Below are 16823 nucleotides of genomic sequence, written 5' to 3'. Positions count from 1 at the left end.
TGTATCAGTCTTAGATTCACTGCATTCTTAGCGGATATTTTTTGACGACTTTAAATTGTGTTGCTTAATTCTCTGAGGATAGTTTTACATTCTTTTCTAAGTGTGCCGTTCATCTTTACCTTAGTGCGGGTAAGTAGGCCTACTTTATTGTTTATATGTATTGTTATTATTTAATTAACATTTCTTTTATTGAAAAATAATTTAATATATTACTGTGAAGTAAATCTCAATAACAGTTCCGGTTATAGTTATTTATGAAATATAGTATGTAACTGTAAAGTAAATGTCAATAACATGTATATTTAGAATTATGATTAGGAAATAAATTTAGACTGTTTCTCTGAAGTAAATCTCTTTAACAGTTAAAGTTAGGGCTAGAGCTACTGTTGCATGAAAATTAAATGCATCTAGCATACGATTACACATACTAATATTCCAGACCTCAGGTTCTAAATTTTATAACAATTTAATATTAATATGAAGAAAGTTTAAATAAAATAAAGTTGTTAGTGAACTGAACATTTAGACATGTTTATTCTATTTGAATTAGTTTAAGCTTTAACGTATAACTTAAAGCATGTTTTGAACATGTACTTTTTAATAGATGGATAAACTTTCCTTAAATATTTTCTAGCATTCAATTGTGGTAAATGTGTAATATATCAATGATAAAAAAGTTTCAACTTTACTAGTTGTTCAAATAGACAAAATGAATATTTTCTTTATTATGATCACATTTGCCCAGGTTGGGATGTGTATATCCCCATTCTCAATAAGACTGACTTATTCATTCTTATAAAGTCTGTCATATTACAACAGTAGTTATTCAGACATAGGTTTAGTTTGAGTGTAGGCAATCTAACATATAGGGAAACTTGTTGTTGTTGTGCACATTTTCCATAATTCTAATATTTAATTAATTCAATATGGTACCACTAAATATTTAATAAGTGGGACACACAACACCATGACCATCGCATGTTCATTCTGTTCTGTATTTCTAATTTACGTAGCCTGAATATTAGTATAAAGGAAAAGATAAATCGTTTAGTGAAACCAATGTTATTATTATCATTGTAGTTGCTGTAGTATAGAGTCTTAGTGAAACCAATGTTATTATTATCATTGTAGTTGCTGTAGTATAGAGTCTCTTTTGTAATTCGTGTTATGTCAAATCACTACGTTGAATATGTAGTGAGATGACGTTTACATCTACAAGGTTTCCTTGTATACACACTTCAGTTCAAATCTGAATTAAAAATAAAGTGTATTTTGAGATTCAAACTAAATCTATAATTCCCTTTCAAAGCACATTCATTCAAGCCTAAGTAGCACAACTATAACAATAAGAAATGCATTCGTCAATGAAGCCATTAAGCTTAATATCATCTTAACATTTTGTTTGTATTATCCCCCTTTCCACAACTCAGGTTAGTTCAATATACATTATTACAAATAAATGTTAGTTAAAGCTGAAACAATTAAACAAACCGAAAATTTTTCTTTTTTAGTAATAGTAAAATTTTGAAGAACATATATGAACATGCAAATGTAGTTATAATTTTTTTTTTATCTCATCTCATCCAGCAGAGACAAGGACAACGCCAGCCATGACAAACTATTTAAAATCTGCATTAACATCTTCAGAATCTGAAACATGTATGGCACAGACTTTGAATGAAATTGTATTACCAGATGCAACAGAGAGGACGTCATTAATACGAGAACTTCCATTAACAAATACAGGCATGATAACACCAGACCTCACAACAGCTGCAGCGGCTGACACGACACAGAACACAAGTCTCACAATAAAAGCTACAGAACGTTTGTTACCTAAAGACCACATGTCAAGTTATGCCAACTCTCCATCTGTAACACCGATAAAAAAATTCTGTGCTTATCACATGACACTGCCCCCTGTTATACGTCGAGGCAAGTCAGTTGCACAAAGGTTGATTAGAGCTTCAATCTGCATGACATCTTCATCAAATACAGTAGCAAACAAGACGGTATCAAACAGCATAGAACAATTGACGTCTCGTCTAACAGCACCAGCTGCACCACAAACTAATGACCCGACTGCGCCCTGGACAACATCATCCAAACCTCAAATAATGTCGGGTTCAACACATAACACGACTTCAGCTTCAGGTGTAGCACAATACACGAATTTAATGTTACCACCTCAAAACATTCCTTTAACATTGTCGTTGGCACCGTACACCACTATGCAATTGGCACCACAAATCTCAGCACCATCGCAAGCAGTTTATGCATCGCCTCTGACTGCCATCATGACAACACAAGCCTCCACGTTTGTGCCAACTCCTCAGGCGACATCATTGGGTGCTACATTTAAGTCATCTCCTGTACCGACATACTTGCTGTCTTCATCATTGAGCAGCAGCATGGCAGTTCCAACAGCCACACAGTCTGAGGTAAATCTAGTCCCTTATACAACAGACATGAGAACACCAGCAGGCATGTATCCCCGATCAACAGAGGAAACACACTTGAATACTTCGAGTTCTCACTTCAAAACACCAACTGCAAAACGAAGAATAGCTCCAAAAGCTAATTTAAAAACACTAGATATAGATAGAAAAACACCAGATGTGGATGGAAAAACACCAGATATAGGAGGAGCTAGAAAAAGAACATATTCAAAACGAAACACGAACGTTTATTGAAGACAGAAATAATATTTTATTTTGTAAACTGAATTGATCTTAAACATATTTATTTATTTGACCTATTTTAGCAGGAAAAGAAATTTATTTTTACAATTTTTTAACTTCTTTTTTCTTCAACAAAACATATATCAATAATAAATAAATATAATCAATTTATACTTTTGTGTGTGTGCTTGTTTGTAATTTGTGTGTGTGCTTGTTTGTAATTTGTGTGTGTGTTTGACTTTTGTATTTTTCTTAAGTTACATACTTTGTCAATACCAAATTCATTGAAGACAGAGACTTCTGAATCCACAGCTTTGAAATGTTAGCAAGCTCCCACCTGATTTTTAACATAAGTACACATTGCGTTTCTTCAATAAATCATGTTTCCTGGTCAAAGATGAATCTTCTTTCTTATGAGCTTAAAGTTGGCTGTGAAGACTTGGTTTTGAAAAGCCTGCAGCATATAACACTTGGGAAGGTCGGATATGTTTCAGAGTTGCCTGCTTTGATTCTCAGCTTTTTTAGAAGTTTTTCCTTATAGTTGATCTAAATATAATAATAAAAATAATAATAATACTGTTTTATCTTTAATAAAAATAATTATAATGTTATATTAATGGTGACGCAGAGATTCTGAAGGTTTCATTTCAAATAATTATACTTTAATGTATAACAAACCAAATCATGCAAGAGTAAATTTACTAAATTTAGAAAGCCTTCAGAAAAGATGACTAAAAAGTAAATTAGCAATTTTGCATAAAAGACTAAACCGTAGTCTTTAAAAAATACAAAAATAATCTAATTAGATTCTCAGAAAAAAAACACAAATATCAAGTCACATTCCTCGTTCATATGCTATGACAGATTTTTACAAATACTCCTTTTTACTTAGTGCTATAAGAGCATGAAATGAGTTGCCTGAGCTTTCCTGGAAAACCAGTATCTTGGCATAATTTATGTTATTGGTTAATATGCATGTCGCGTAGAACGTAATTCTTATTTTTTTAAAGTAACGTATGAATTATATAAGATAAGATGGAAGCTTGATAAGTGTAAATATGAGTTAGCAGAGGCCCATGTGAACTAATAATGATGTCGCCGTTATAGAGTTTGACTACTTAAATATTAATATGGTGTAAAATGAGAAACGTCTCGAATTTTCCAAAAAATTCTTCTATATTGTCAAACATCGTAGATCTCTTAAACACTATAGTTTTATTTATTAAAATTGTATACATTTTTTTATATTGTCTTTTCAATATAGTTATTTTAGGGGAACAACCAAAAATAAGTCTGGCATAACTTGTCTCTTCGCTACACAATTATCTCCCGTTTGTTTGTCTGAAGTACAAGTACTTAGTTCCCCTTGTACCAACAGTCAGGTCATAGATCATAGATGTCTGCATTGTAGTTCATGGGATGACTTATGTCAACAATGGCACAATCTGAAGTCAAGTCGGACACCGATGAACGGACACTTATTTAAGCGATTGATTAGTTCTAAATCTAGGTCTAAATCCGGAATGTGGACTATGTAAAAAAGAGAAACTAAAGCGTAAACATGAAACAAGAAACAATTTATATATACATATGCATGTATGCATGTATTACAGTTTACTTCTCAGACTCTGTAGTCTATTGAGCAGATGATGTTAAAGTGATCTTTTTTTTGTGGTCTTAGGTTAATGAAGGTGTCATGTGGCCAGCACAACGCCCAACCACCTTTACTTTTCCCCAACAAATGAGAGGTACTCTTTAGAGCTGGGTGGACGCAGAGTCGCCCAAAGATCCTGAAAGGAAAACAATCCTTGTCTTTACCATGCTTCCAACCAGGAACCCTCGGTTTGAAAGCCAAGCGCCTTACCACTCAGCAACTGCGAATCAACATATATATAAAATAAGTTATATTAAATATAATAAATTAATGTTATAACTATAACTACTGGCATTCTTTATGACTTAATTTTGGTGCTACATTCAATGGACTTTTAACTATTGACCCTTTTAATGCCTTCCGATACAATAAACTAATCATCGATTCTAAAACCTTTTATAATTTTGAAAAATAATTCTGTAAATATATACGTCTCTATTTCCCATGACAACACTGTAATGTATTAGATAAGATAGAACACTAGAACTTTGTCTTTTATCCTGTCAACATTGAACTGGATCATCGTGTAAATACTTGGTTAGTGTCAACTAGTAATAGAAAAGACAAAGTCTAACTTTTGTTCTATTATCAGAATACATTCATTTTTTAAAGCGGCGGACAAACAAAGCTGGACACCGTCCAATGGACTCTTCTAAGCGGCGATATTTAGCGAGGCGGTGTGAGTAATACCCACCAATGCGCACAAGTGGAGGGTAAATTAACAACCGCTGATAAAACATTTATATGAAATGGGAAGCGTGGTCGAGAGGCTTGGCTTGGCTACCTAGAAGGGTTCGAGGTTCGATACCCGATTCGGGCAGAGTTGTGTTTATTGAGCGCCTTAAGACAGCACGGAAAACCATAAGCGCTCTGAGCATGAAAGTAGCGCTATATAAAAGCTATAATATATGAAATCAAGGTAAAACTGAACCATTGTTTAAAGACGGAGTGAGTGTCAACTATTTGTAATAGAAAAAATAAAGTCGAGCTTGTGTTTTAATAACGAAATATATTTATTTGAAAAGCGGCGGACATCAAAGGTGTCAAGTTGAACGTAGTTTAGGTGGCTATTCTTTGAGAGGTGGTAGTTTGCGACAGCTGTGGGAGTGGACAGGTAAAGGTAAAAACAACGACTGGCTAGACACTCTCAAAACATCATGGGAAAACAATAAAAGAAATTTAAAGTTTTAATATTTGGATAAATGTCGAACTAACGAAGCATTCTACCGTTTTAACAAAGTCAATGAAATGACAGCATCCTTTCAACTGAGACTTTATTTGTTGCTTATAATAATAGAAGGGTTTGTTTTGAAAAATATTGCATGAAAGTTATTCTCTACATAATCCGTTTAGCCTTTTTTAAAATAAATTAAACGAAGTAGTTACTATACTGGGATACATGGGCGTAGCCAGGATTTTTTTCGGGGAGGGGGGCGTTGGGCGGGGAGATGTGTGTGTGTGTGTGTACATAATTAATCTTTATTACATTCTGACCCTTTCGGAAGACGTTTATTGTTTATTGCAGACTCCCCGCCCTTGCTAAAAAGGGCTCTGGGGAAGTTCGTAGCGCTGCCCCAGCGTGGGGCGAAGCCCCGCCGCCGAGCACTATTTCTGGTATTGAAAGCCAACAATATGCATATTCTGAGGCATCTACAGTGCATTATCTTGCTATTAAAATGTTTTATTTCACAAACTGACTTAGACCCTTTTGCGCTGTTCGGCGCATTTTCCGGCAAGCTGTTTCCGCAATTCTTATTTTGCGTAATTCATTTTGTCGGAGAACATGTCCCGCAAAACCTCATGCGACTCTCTGTCACAACCTTACTAAGGATTCGACTCCCAGTTCGGCATATGATTTCTTTGATTTAGACCCGATCACTATGACTGACTCCTAAAATCTGTCTTAGCCATCTTTGTTGAGCCACATATTTCGGCATAAGACTATTCACACTTTATTAATGGAGCCCAAGCCACTGGTAGAAATGTGTAAACTTTCTTGACTACGCTCTTAGAATTACATACCTGTATTTCGCTTTAGATTTTATATAGAAAAGGATTTTTTTTTCGTCAAATCATCTGTTGAGGAGTTTTAAACTAAAAATCTCTGGAGTTTGTTTTTTTTTAATTCAAAACCCAACTAAGCTACGATCATAGAATTTGGTGACTGTAGTTTGCTTTAAAATAATATTGAAGAGAGAGGTTTTCAACTCTAAACGCTCTGTAGGGGAATTTTAAACTTAAAACCATCTAGAGGGGTTTTAAACTTTAAAGAAAAAGCCATCTGGAGGAGGGGAATTTAAACTCCAAACCCCTTTGCTAAGCTCATAGATTTTATAGTGTGTAATTTGCTTTTTTTTATATTAAAGAGTGGGTTTATTGTAAATTTTGGAGGGGGTTTTAAAATCAAAATCTTCCTTAACTGTGCTGTTGGAATTTGGGGATTGTTGTTTGCATTGCATTGTTTTATAGAAGAGGGGGATTTAACTGCAAAAACCTCTGGTAGGGGGTTTAAAATTCAAAACCCCCTGTAGGGGGTTTTAAACTCAAAGCCCTCTGGTAGAGGGATTTGTATCTTAAAACCCCTTGATAGGGTTTTTTAAATCTCAAAACCCCCTGGTAGAGGGTTTTTAACTCAAACCCCACTCGGCTGTGCTGTGGTAAGTGATCATTTAGCATTAAAATCTCACCTAAAATAAACAAAATGAAGGCAAAAATCAGTCGCTTAATTCCGTGGGGATTTCATTTCGGGGGGGGGGGCAGGTTGAACCCCAAGAAACCCCCCCCCCGGCTACGCCCATGCTGGGATACATTTATTTTAACACACAAGACTTATTTTGTTGACCAAAAAAATTGTAATTATCATTGACATCCCATTGCACATTCGTGTTGAAAATTTAAGCTGAAATTGAAAAAGGAACAAAACATAAATCTCTTAGATTGAAGCAAGTAAATGTATGTTTATTTAAATCTCTTAGATTGAAGCAAGTAAATGTATGTTTATTTATTCAATGCTACAATACAAAATATTAATAATAATCTATCCACCCAAACCTAAAACAAAATAATAGTTGCAAACATTTACATAATATAGTAAATAATATCAGCCACTACGCCTCCTCACTCCAGATATTTGTTTTTCATTATGTTTTAGTGTTAGATTCTACTGCAGGAAGACAGACCCAGTCTAAACCAGAGTGTGAATCAACTCGTAACATTATTTATCTGATACACATTTCCACGTGGACTACCACTGCTTGAAGCAAAACATTGGCTTTTTTTTTTTTGAAGTGACAGTGTTGATATTTCTCAATGGCACGGTATTGTTGACTTAACAATAACAATGACCACTAGTGACCGATACAATAGCCACATGACGAAGATAACTCGCTTGCAGGGTCACAAACTGCACCGACATGTTATTATTTCAGCCGTTGACCATATGAAAAAAGAAACAAACGTTCTCAGTCACTTCCAAGATTACAACTTTTGCGATCCGCCATACTCTACCTTTTATCCTACATATATCTAGTTTGAGAATAAAGAAAAAAAAAACAGTCCTTTTTTAAATAGAATTTGGTGCTACTTGCTGCATAATGGAAGAGTCTTAATTTTCAAAGTTCTACGTGGGTCCAACCCTTTTTTTTTCTTATCTTTATGAAATAAAGTTATGTGATATATAAGTATACATTAAGTTACCGGCTTTGCATTGTATATGTATTAACAATGTAAGAGTAATCCAAATTTACATAGTGACTATTCATAAAAGCTACGCCAATTATTTTCAGTAACTTACAAATTAAGATTTAATAAAAAAAAAACAACTATATAATTAACTATTGATAATGTATTATTTTGTTTGGTATCAAATTAGAGAAAGAGATCGTACATGACAGATATGGTGGTATAAATTGAATTAGTCCCCTCGAGTACGAATTCAAGCCGATTTTCAAAATCTATCTAAAAAGTGATCACCTTAACATTCACACAGACACCTCTTCTTCCTCTCTCCCTCCCTTCCTTTCCCATCTGGTCCAGACAATTGATAGGATCATAGCGTATTGAGAAAGCTAAAAAGATGAAATAGCACTAAACAAAAAAATTTGATAAAATATTTCTAATCGCACAGATTTATTATTGTTAGCTAGATCTATTACAAATTTTAATACACGACTGATCTAAGCTAATTGATACAATTACACTTTATATAAGCTTTGTATTTTTTTTTTTAGTTAGATCTTTTCGTTCCATTCAGCAATCACTTACCACGCAAACATTTGCCACCACATCAATTACTCTTGTATTATATTGTAGATAAAAAGTGTTTTTTATAAACATTAAGGAACGCTTTAAACTTCAATCTAAATTAAAACTTTATTATATTGTATGGTTTAATCATTATTTAACTCCCTTCATGTTGCAACATTTAACACCTCTCTCTCTCTCTCTCTATGTCTCACATTCTCTTTCTCTCTTCCTACATTCGTTTCTCTCTTTCTCTTCCTCCCCATTTTCAACACCCCTCTCTCTTTCTTCATTATTTACTATTTATTTTATTCATTCCCCTTTCCCACCCCTCCATCTCTATCATTCACTCCTTTTGTTTTTCATTTTTCCCCTTTCAGACTATATCTTGTCTGGCTTGACTACACCTTTACTTTTCTCTTTACTTTTCCAATTTGGAAAGAAATCCAAAATTGATGTCGATGATACAACAATAAAAAAAGGTTATCATTTTGATATTACACCTTGGATGTCCACCTATGACACGCAGTTGTTGACTTAATCATAACAATGACCACGGGTGACCACGAGCGACCGTCGCGTTTTCTAATGTGTGTAATCGGCAACCTAGTTTACACAATTATTGCTGTAGTTCCTATCAATCCACGTGATAGCCTATGTCGCTTTCCTGATTATTCTTTTCTATCTGCCGATCCCTCTCCAGTCCAACTAAAGAAACAATAGTGTAGGCCAACTCTTTACTGGAGTAACATCTGGGCGTAGAATAGAATACAGTCATTAAACCACCGATATGCTATCGAAAGATCTGAATGAATTTCTGCACTGAAAAAAAATTCAACAATCAATTTTCAGGGCAACACAAAGATAAATGTATAATTCTTATTAAAACTTCTAGGACAAGTTCATATAAGTGCTCTTTCTTTCTCTCAGACTTACACAACTCTCTTGTTCCTTTTTTTCACATTTCTCTCTCTCTCTCTCTCTCTCTCTCTCTTCTCTATTAGTTTATTCTTATCAAAACTCCTTGTCTCAATCTAATTTATATAAGTACTCTTTCTATTCGTGTGAATCTCATCGCACTAGGGCAATCGTGGTGATAACTATTCTCTGATCACACGGACAAGGAAAACAGCAGTTCGTTGCAGAGTACCCAGTCTCCGTACAGGGCCTAATAGCCATGCATACCGGTTTCTTTGTCATTTTTGAGTGAAATACCCGGAGGGCGAAACTGGGTGTATGTTAGAATTAGAAAACGATCTCCTCAGATGGGACCAATGCTACCTACCCAGGAACGCTAGTTTGCTGGGCTAGCTTCCTTTGTTGCTCTGCCGCATATACCTTGTGAGTGGTTGTTTAGACTCGTTTTTCACACCGCCAGAAAATGCGCCATCAGTCAGGCAACTGATGCAATGTAGTGCATCTGGAAACGTATCTTCTAGAGCAGTGATGCCCAACCTTTTTCGACCGGCGGGCCATTTTAATTTTCGACACTCGTGTCACGGGCCACATCATGGAATAAATTAAAAAAAAATGAAATAGCGAATAAACCATTTTAAATAGTTTTGTTACAAACTATAATTACAAACCCGTAGCAGCTCTAGGCGATTATGTAAGATCGGTTTCATCCGTTTTATCAATGAAAAGTTTGTCTAATCAATGAAGTGCTTGTAAACATTGTGATTGTTTGAATGTCCTTAACACTTGATTTCGGAAATTTGAAAAGTTCCTTCATACAAATTGGTGAAAAAATCTCTTGTTTGCATCGCTCTAAATTTCTCAGCAGGAATGTCTGGCTGTGTATGTCAATCAGCTCCATTTCCAGATCAGTCGGAGCAGTCCTCAGAGGCAACAATAAACATTTCAAATTCTGCTGCTCTGTCGTTTAGCTTGAATGTAAATTTGTACCAATATCGTCCAATCTTTTGCAATGCTTTAACTGTTTTTCTCCCCAGGACAAATTCTTTCATCACTGCTAGAAAATAATTTTTTTTACGCTTCATTTCTCATAAGTTAAAACAACTCTGTAGTTTGTCCTTACCGTGGGCACAAATCTTATCTCTGTTTTCTCGTCAGTCACTTGTCATCGAACAAAATAAAAGTTGTGTTCATTAAAAAAACAAATAATATGAATATTAGAAAACATTAGATTAGAATGAAATCCATCCAAGAAAAAGTCCTAACGTATCAAAAATACATTTTTCAACCTTTTTAAAAGTTTTCTTCACTTTGTGCCGATGTTTAGGCGGGCCGGATGGAGCCACGTCGCGGGCCGGATCTGGCCCGCGGGCCGTAGTTTGGGCATCACTGTTCAAGAGCTTACAGCTTTTATGGGGCGCACCTCGCATACCGGCGCATCTCAATTTTAACCAGGTACCCAAACATTGGGTTCGACCACCTGGATTGACAAATTCCAACCACTTGCCCCTCAAACATGATTTGAACCCGGGACCCTCCTGTTCGGAAGCCTATCGCTTAACCACTCAGCCTCCTCGCCTCTGGTTAAATCTATAGTAAATCTAAATGATATGTTTGTCACATAAATTCACGTAAGGCTTGATGTTACAATTAACCTTTATAATCCTAATATCCCATGTATATTGGAGAGCGTTCTATTATAGAACTCAAACCTAATTACTCTTGTATGCTCTGTAAGGTCTAAGTGGAAAGGTACCTCCAACTATTTTCTATTACCCAGAGATGGTGCACAGATTTTAATGCATTTATTAGTTCCATACCACATATGCTAACTAATTGTTCAAAATGCAAAGAATGGAAAGATTTGCGTCTTTTTTTATATAAACGAATATAGTAGAAATTTTATCTAATCGATATTGTATTTTTTCAATTTGTTTTTTCGGCGTACCGGCACCTTTTCAAGGTGGGGAGAAATATTACTGTTCTTGCATTTTAACGTTTATTATTAATTTATTAGTAGTTAAAAGTTAGACAATCCATCACTGAATACCGGCACCCATTTCTTTACCAAAAAAAAAAAGCACTGTATATTTACCATCCCTGCTCGCTGTACCCCTACTCTCAATTTACTTCATTGTCTTCGTTGTACGTTGGCAAACCTTCAATAGACGTCTACCTTGGTATGACAGCTTTGATTTAGGCTGACAAAGACGTCTTGTTGATCTAATGAAACAATGACCACGAGTGACCGTCGCAGTGACCAGGTGGTCATGTGGATAGCAACCATATTGAATAAGTTACTTCTGGACTGTCGGACCTATCGCCTCTACATACAATGTTTCTTTTCTTGTCTCCATCTATCTATCTATCTATCTATCTATCTATCTATCTATCTATCTATCTATCTATCTATCTATCTATCTATCTATCTATCTATCTATCTATCTATCTATCTATCTATCTATCTATCTATCTATCTATCTATCTATCTATCTATCTATCTATCTATCTTTGTATCTTTGTATCTATCTATCTATCTATCTATCTATGTATCTATCTATCTATCTATCTATCTATCTATCTATCTATCTATCTATCTATCTATCTATCTATCTATCTATCTATCTATCTATCTATCTATCTATCTATCTATCTATCTATCTATCTATCTATCTATCTATCTATCTATCTATCTTTGTATCTATCTATCTATCTATCTATCTATCTATCTATCTATCTATCTATCTATCTTTGTATCTATCTCATATCTTCTTTTTTCTGTATTTTTATGTTTTCTCTCAGACAAATTTGCACAACACTCTTGTGCCTTTTTTTTTTTGCACATTTCTCTCTCTATCTCTCTCTCTCTCTCTATTCTCTATAAGTTTATTATCCTCAAAACTCATTGTCTCAATCTAAAGTAAATAATTGGATCCTGTGGCTATATAAAACAGAACACAATTCTTTTATTTAGTCTAAAAACGACACAGTTAATTAAACCCTGTACAAAATTGAAATAACAATGAACATTTAGACCTACCAAAGTACATTGACAATGAACATTTAGTCTTACTGGAGTAGAAATCAGAGTAATTAGCATTTACGTTATCCGATAATTCTAAACTAAGAAAGTGTAACTATATGTACAATCTATTGATTCACTGACTACACAAGAAGTTCTTTAAAAATTAGCGAACCTATTTTCTTTTTAAAGCTATATCATATTGTCAGATGTCATTTCCTTTGTATTCATTATACACTTTCTCTACGTAATTGTGTGAAAGCGCGTATGACATTAATTAGTAATTGATATAAGTTGTCCCACCTCACCAACAATACATGACAAACCTGATGGGAATAGGGAACTTTCTAAGGGAAATCACTAAAATGGGTCAAATCATATCCAATCTAATATCAACTAAATGCTGTGAAAATTCGTAATTAAATAGAGGCACATAATAATAATTATAATAATAATAGTGATAATTATATTAGGATCAATGGAGTATATATATATATATACTCCATGTATACTCTGATTTTATATATATTTTCATAAAACATGAAAAGGATATTTTAAACATTAAAACAAACTATTTTTTTGAAATGTCCATCTTTATCTTTTAGCTTCTACGGTTCAACAACCAACAAAAGCCACTACTGGTCAGTATTGTCCTATTGTTTCGCTACTCCCAAGTGGTCAACTGTGGGAGTGACCTAACTGCCCAGGTGGTGGCCTGTATCCTCGCTTGTCGCATGTCCTATTTAAGCTTACTTGTCCGGCCTACAGCGTCATTCTTGTCCTGATCTTCTAAACTGTATCAGTCTTAGATTCACTGCATTCTTAGCGGATATTTTTTGACGACTTTAAATTGTGTTGCTTAATTCTCTGAGGATAGTTTTACATTCTTTTCTAAGTGTGCCGTTCATCTTTACCTTAGTGCGGGTAAGTAGGCCTACTTTATTGTTTATATGTATTGTTATTATTTAATTAACATTTCTTTTATTGAAAAATAATTTAATATATTACTGTGAAGTAAATCTCAATAACAGTTCCGGTTATAGTTATTTATGAAATATAGTATGTAACTGTAAAGTAAATGTCAATAACATGTATATTTAGAATTATGATTAGGAAATAAATTTAGACTGTTTCTCTGAAGTAAATCTCTTTAACAGTTAAAGTTAGGGCTAGAGCTACTGTTGCATGAAAATTAAATGCATCTAGCATACGATTACACATACTAATATTCCAGACCTCAGGTTCTAAATTTTATAACAATTTAATATTAATATGAAGAAAGTTTAAATAAAATAAAGTTGTTAGTGAACTGAACATTTAGACATGTTTATTCTATTTGAATTAGTTTAAGCTTTAACGTATAACTTAAAGCATGTTTTGAACATGTACTTTTTAATAGATGGATAAACTTTCCTTAAATATTTTCTAGCATTCAATTGTGGTAAATGTGTAATATATCAATGATAAAAAAGTTTCAACTTTACTAGTTGTTCAAATAGACAAAATGAATATTTTCTTTATTATGATCACATTTGCCCAGGTTGGGATGTGTATATCCCCATTCTCAATAAGACTGACTTATTCATTCTTATAAAGTCTGTCATATTACAACAGTAGTTATTCAGACATAGGTTTAGTTTGAGTGTAGGCAATCTAACATATAGGGAAACTTGTTGTTGTTGTGCACATTTTCCATAATTCTAATATTTAATTAATTCAATATGGTACCACTAAATATTTAATAAGTGGGACACACAACACCATGACCATCGCATGTTCATTCTGTTCTGTATTTCTAATTTACGTAGCCTGAATATTAGTATAAAGGAAAAGATAAATCGTTTAGTGAAACCAATGTTATTATTATCATTGTAGTTGCTGTAGTATAGAGTCTTAGTGAAACCAATGTTATTATTATCATTGTAGTTGCTGTAGTATAGAGTCTCTTTTGTAATTCGTGTTATGTCAAATCACTACGTTGAATATGTAGTGAGATGACGTTTACATCTACAAGGTTTCCTTGTATACACACTTCAGTTCAAATCTGAATTAAAAATAAAGTGTATTTTGAGATTCAAACTAAATCTATAATTCCCTTTCAAAGCACATTCATTCAAGCCTAAGTAGCACAACTATAACAATAAGAAATGCATTCGTCAATGAAGCCATTAAGCTTAATATCATCTTAACATTTTGTTTGTATTATCCCCCTTTCCACAACTCAGGTTAGTTCAATATACATTATTACAAATAAATGTTAGTTAAAGCTGAAACAATTAAACAAACCGAAAATTTTTCTTTTTTAGTAATAGTAAAATTTTGAAGAACATATATGAACATGCAAATGTAGTTATAATTTTTTTTTTATCTCATCTCATCCAGCAGAGACAAGGACAACGCCAGCCATGACAAACTATTTAAAATCTGCATTAACATCTTCAGAATCTGAAACATGTATGGCACAGACTTTGAATGAAATTGTATTACCAGATGCAACAGAGAGGACGTCATTAATACGAGAACTTCCATTAACAAATACAGGCATGATAACACCAGACCTCACAACAGCTGCAGCGGCTGACACGACACAGAACACAAGTCTCACAATAAAAGCTACAGAACGTTTGTTACCTAAAGACCACATGTCAAGTTATGCCAACTCTCCATCTGTAACACCGATAAAAAAATTCTGTGCTTATCACATGACACTGCCCCCTGTTATACGTCGAGGCAAGTCAGTTGCACAAAGGTTGATTAGAGCTTCAATCTGCATGACATCTTCATCAAATACAGTAGCAAACAAGACGGTATCAAACAGCATAGAACAATTGACGTCTCGTCTAACAGCACCAGCTGCACCACAAACTAATGACCCGACTGCGCCCTGGACAACATCATCCAAACCTCAAATAATGTCGGGTTCAACACATAACACGACTTCAGCTTCAGGTGTAGCACAATACACGAATTTAATGTTACCACCTCAAAACATTCCTTTAACATTGTCGTTGGCACCGTACACCACTATGCAATTGGCACCACAAATCTCAGCACCATCGCAAGCAGTTTATGCATCGCCTCTGACTGCCATCATGACAACACAAGCCTCCACGTTTGTGCCAACTCCTCAGGCGACATCATTGGGTGCTACATTTAAGTCATCTCCTGTACCGACATACTTGCTGTCTTCATCATTGAGCAGCAGCATGGCAGTTCCAACAGCCACACAGTCTGAGGTAAATCTAGTCCCTTATACAACAGACATGAGAACACCAGCAGGCATGTATCCCCGATCAACAGAGGAAACACACTTGAATACTTCGAGTTCTCACTTCAAAACACCAACTGCAAAACGAAGAATAGCTCCAAAAGCTAATTTAAAAACACTAGATATAGATAGAAAAACACCAGATGTGGATGGAAAAACACCAGATATAGGAGGAGCTAGAAAAAGAACATATTCAAAACGAAACACGAACGTTTATTGAAGACAGAAATAATATTTTATTTTGTAAACTGAATTGATCTTAAACATATTTATTTATTTGACCTATTTTAGCAGGAAAAGAAATTTATTTTTACAATTTTTTAACTTCTTTTTTCTTCAACAAAACATATATCAATAATAAATAAATATAATCAATTTATACTTTTGTGTGTGTGCTTGTTTGTAATTTGTGTGTGTGCTTGTTTGTAATTTGTGTGTGTGTTTGACTTTTGTATTTTTCTTAAGTTACATACTTTGTCAATACCAAATTCATTGAAGACAGAGACTTCTGAATCCACAGCTTTGAAATGTTAGCAAGCTCCCACCTGATTTTTAACATAAGTACACATTGCGTTTCTTCAATAAATCATGTTTCCTGGTCAAAGATGAATCTTCTTTCTTATGAGCTTAAAGTTGGCTGTGAAGACTTGGTTTTGAAAAGCCTGCAGCATATAACACTTGGGAAGGTCGGATATGTTTCAGAGTTGCCTGCTTTGATTCTCAGCTTTTTTAGAAGTTTTTCCTTATAGTTGATCTAAATATAATAATAAAAATAATAATAATACTGTTTTATCTTTAATAAAAATAATAATAATGTTATATTAATGGTGACGCAGAGATTCTGAAGGTTTCATTTCAAATAATTATACTTTAATGTATAACAAACCAAATCATGCAAGAGTAAATTTACTAAATTTAGAAAGCCTTCAGAAAAGATGACTAAAAAGTAAATTAGCAATTTTGCATAAAAGACTAAACCGTAGTCTTTAAAAAATACAAAAATAATCTAATTAGATTCTCAGAAAAAAAACACAAATATCA

At 34.0% G+C, this 16823-nt stretch overlaps 2 protein-coding genes across 2 annotated transcripts; both read left to right on the top strand.

Annotated features, from left to right (window-relative positions):
- LOC129925665 (mucin-2-like) lies at window positions 1–2721 on the top strand. The gene is made up of 2 exons (XM_056025518.1): window positions 1–129; window positions 1588–2721. Exon 2 carries the CDS (start codon window positions 1611–1613, stop codon window positions 2691–2693), a length of 1083 nt encoding a protein of 360 aa, XP_055881493.1. The 5' UTR covers window positions 1–129; window positions 1588–1610; the 3' UTR covers window positions 2694–2721.
- A 10588-nt stretch (window positions 2722–13309) lies between these two features.
- Window positions 13310–16029, top strand: LOC129925668 (mucin-2-like). Its single transcript, XM_056025522.1, has 2 exons — window positions 13310–13438; window positions 14897–16029. Exon 2 carries the CDS (start codon window positions 14920–14922, stop codon window positions 16000–16002), a length of 1083 nt encoding a protein of 360 aa, XP_055881497.1. The 5' UTR covers window positions 13310–13438; window positions 14897–14919; the 3' UTR covers window positions 16003–16029.
- Window positions 16030–16823: the final 794 nt, after the last annotated feature.

The sequence above is a fragment of the Biomphalaria glabrata genome, chromosome 4, assembly GCF_947242115.1.
Source record: "Biomphalaria glabrata chromosome 4, xgBioGlab47.1, whole genome shotgun sequence".
Classification (NCBI taxonomy): domain Eukaryota; kingdom Metazoa; phylum Mollusca; class Gastropoda; family Planorbidae; genus Biomphalaria; species Biomphalaria glabrata.
This window is presented reverse-complemented; position numbering and strand designations above follow the sequence as displayed.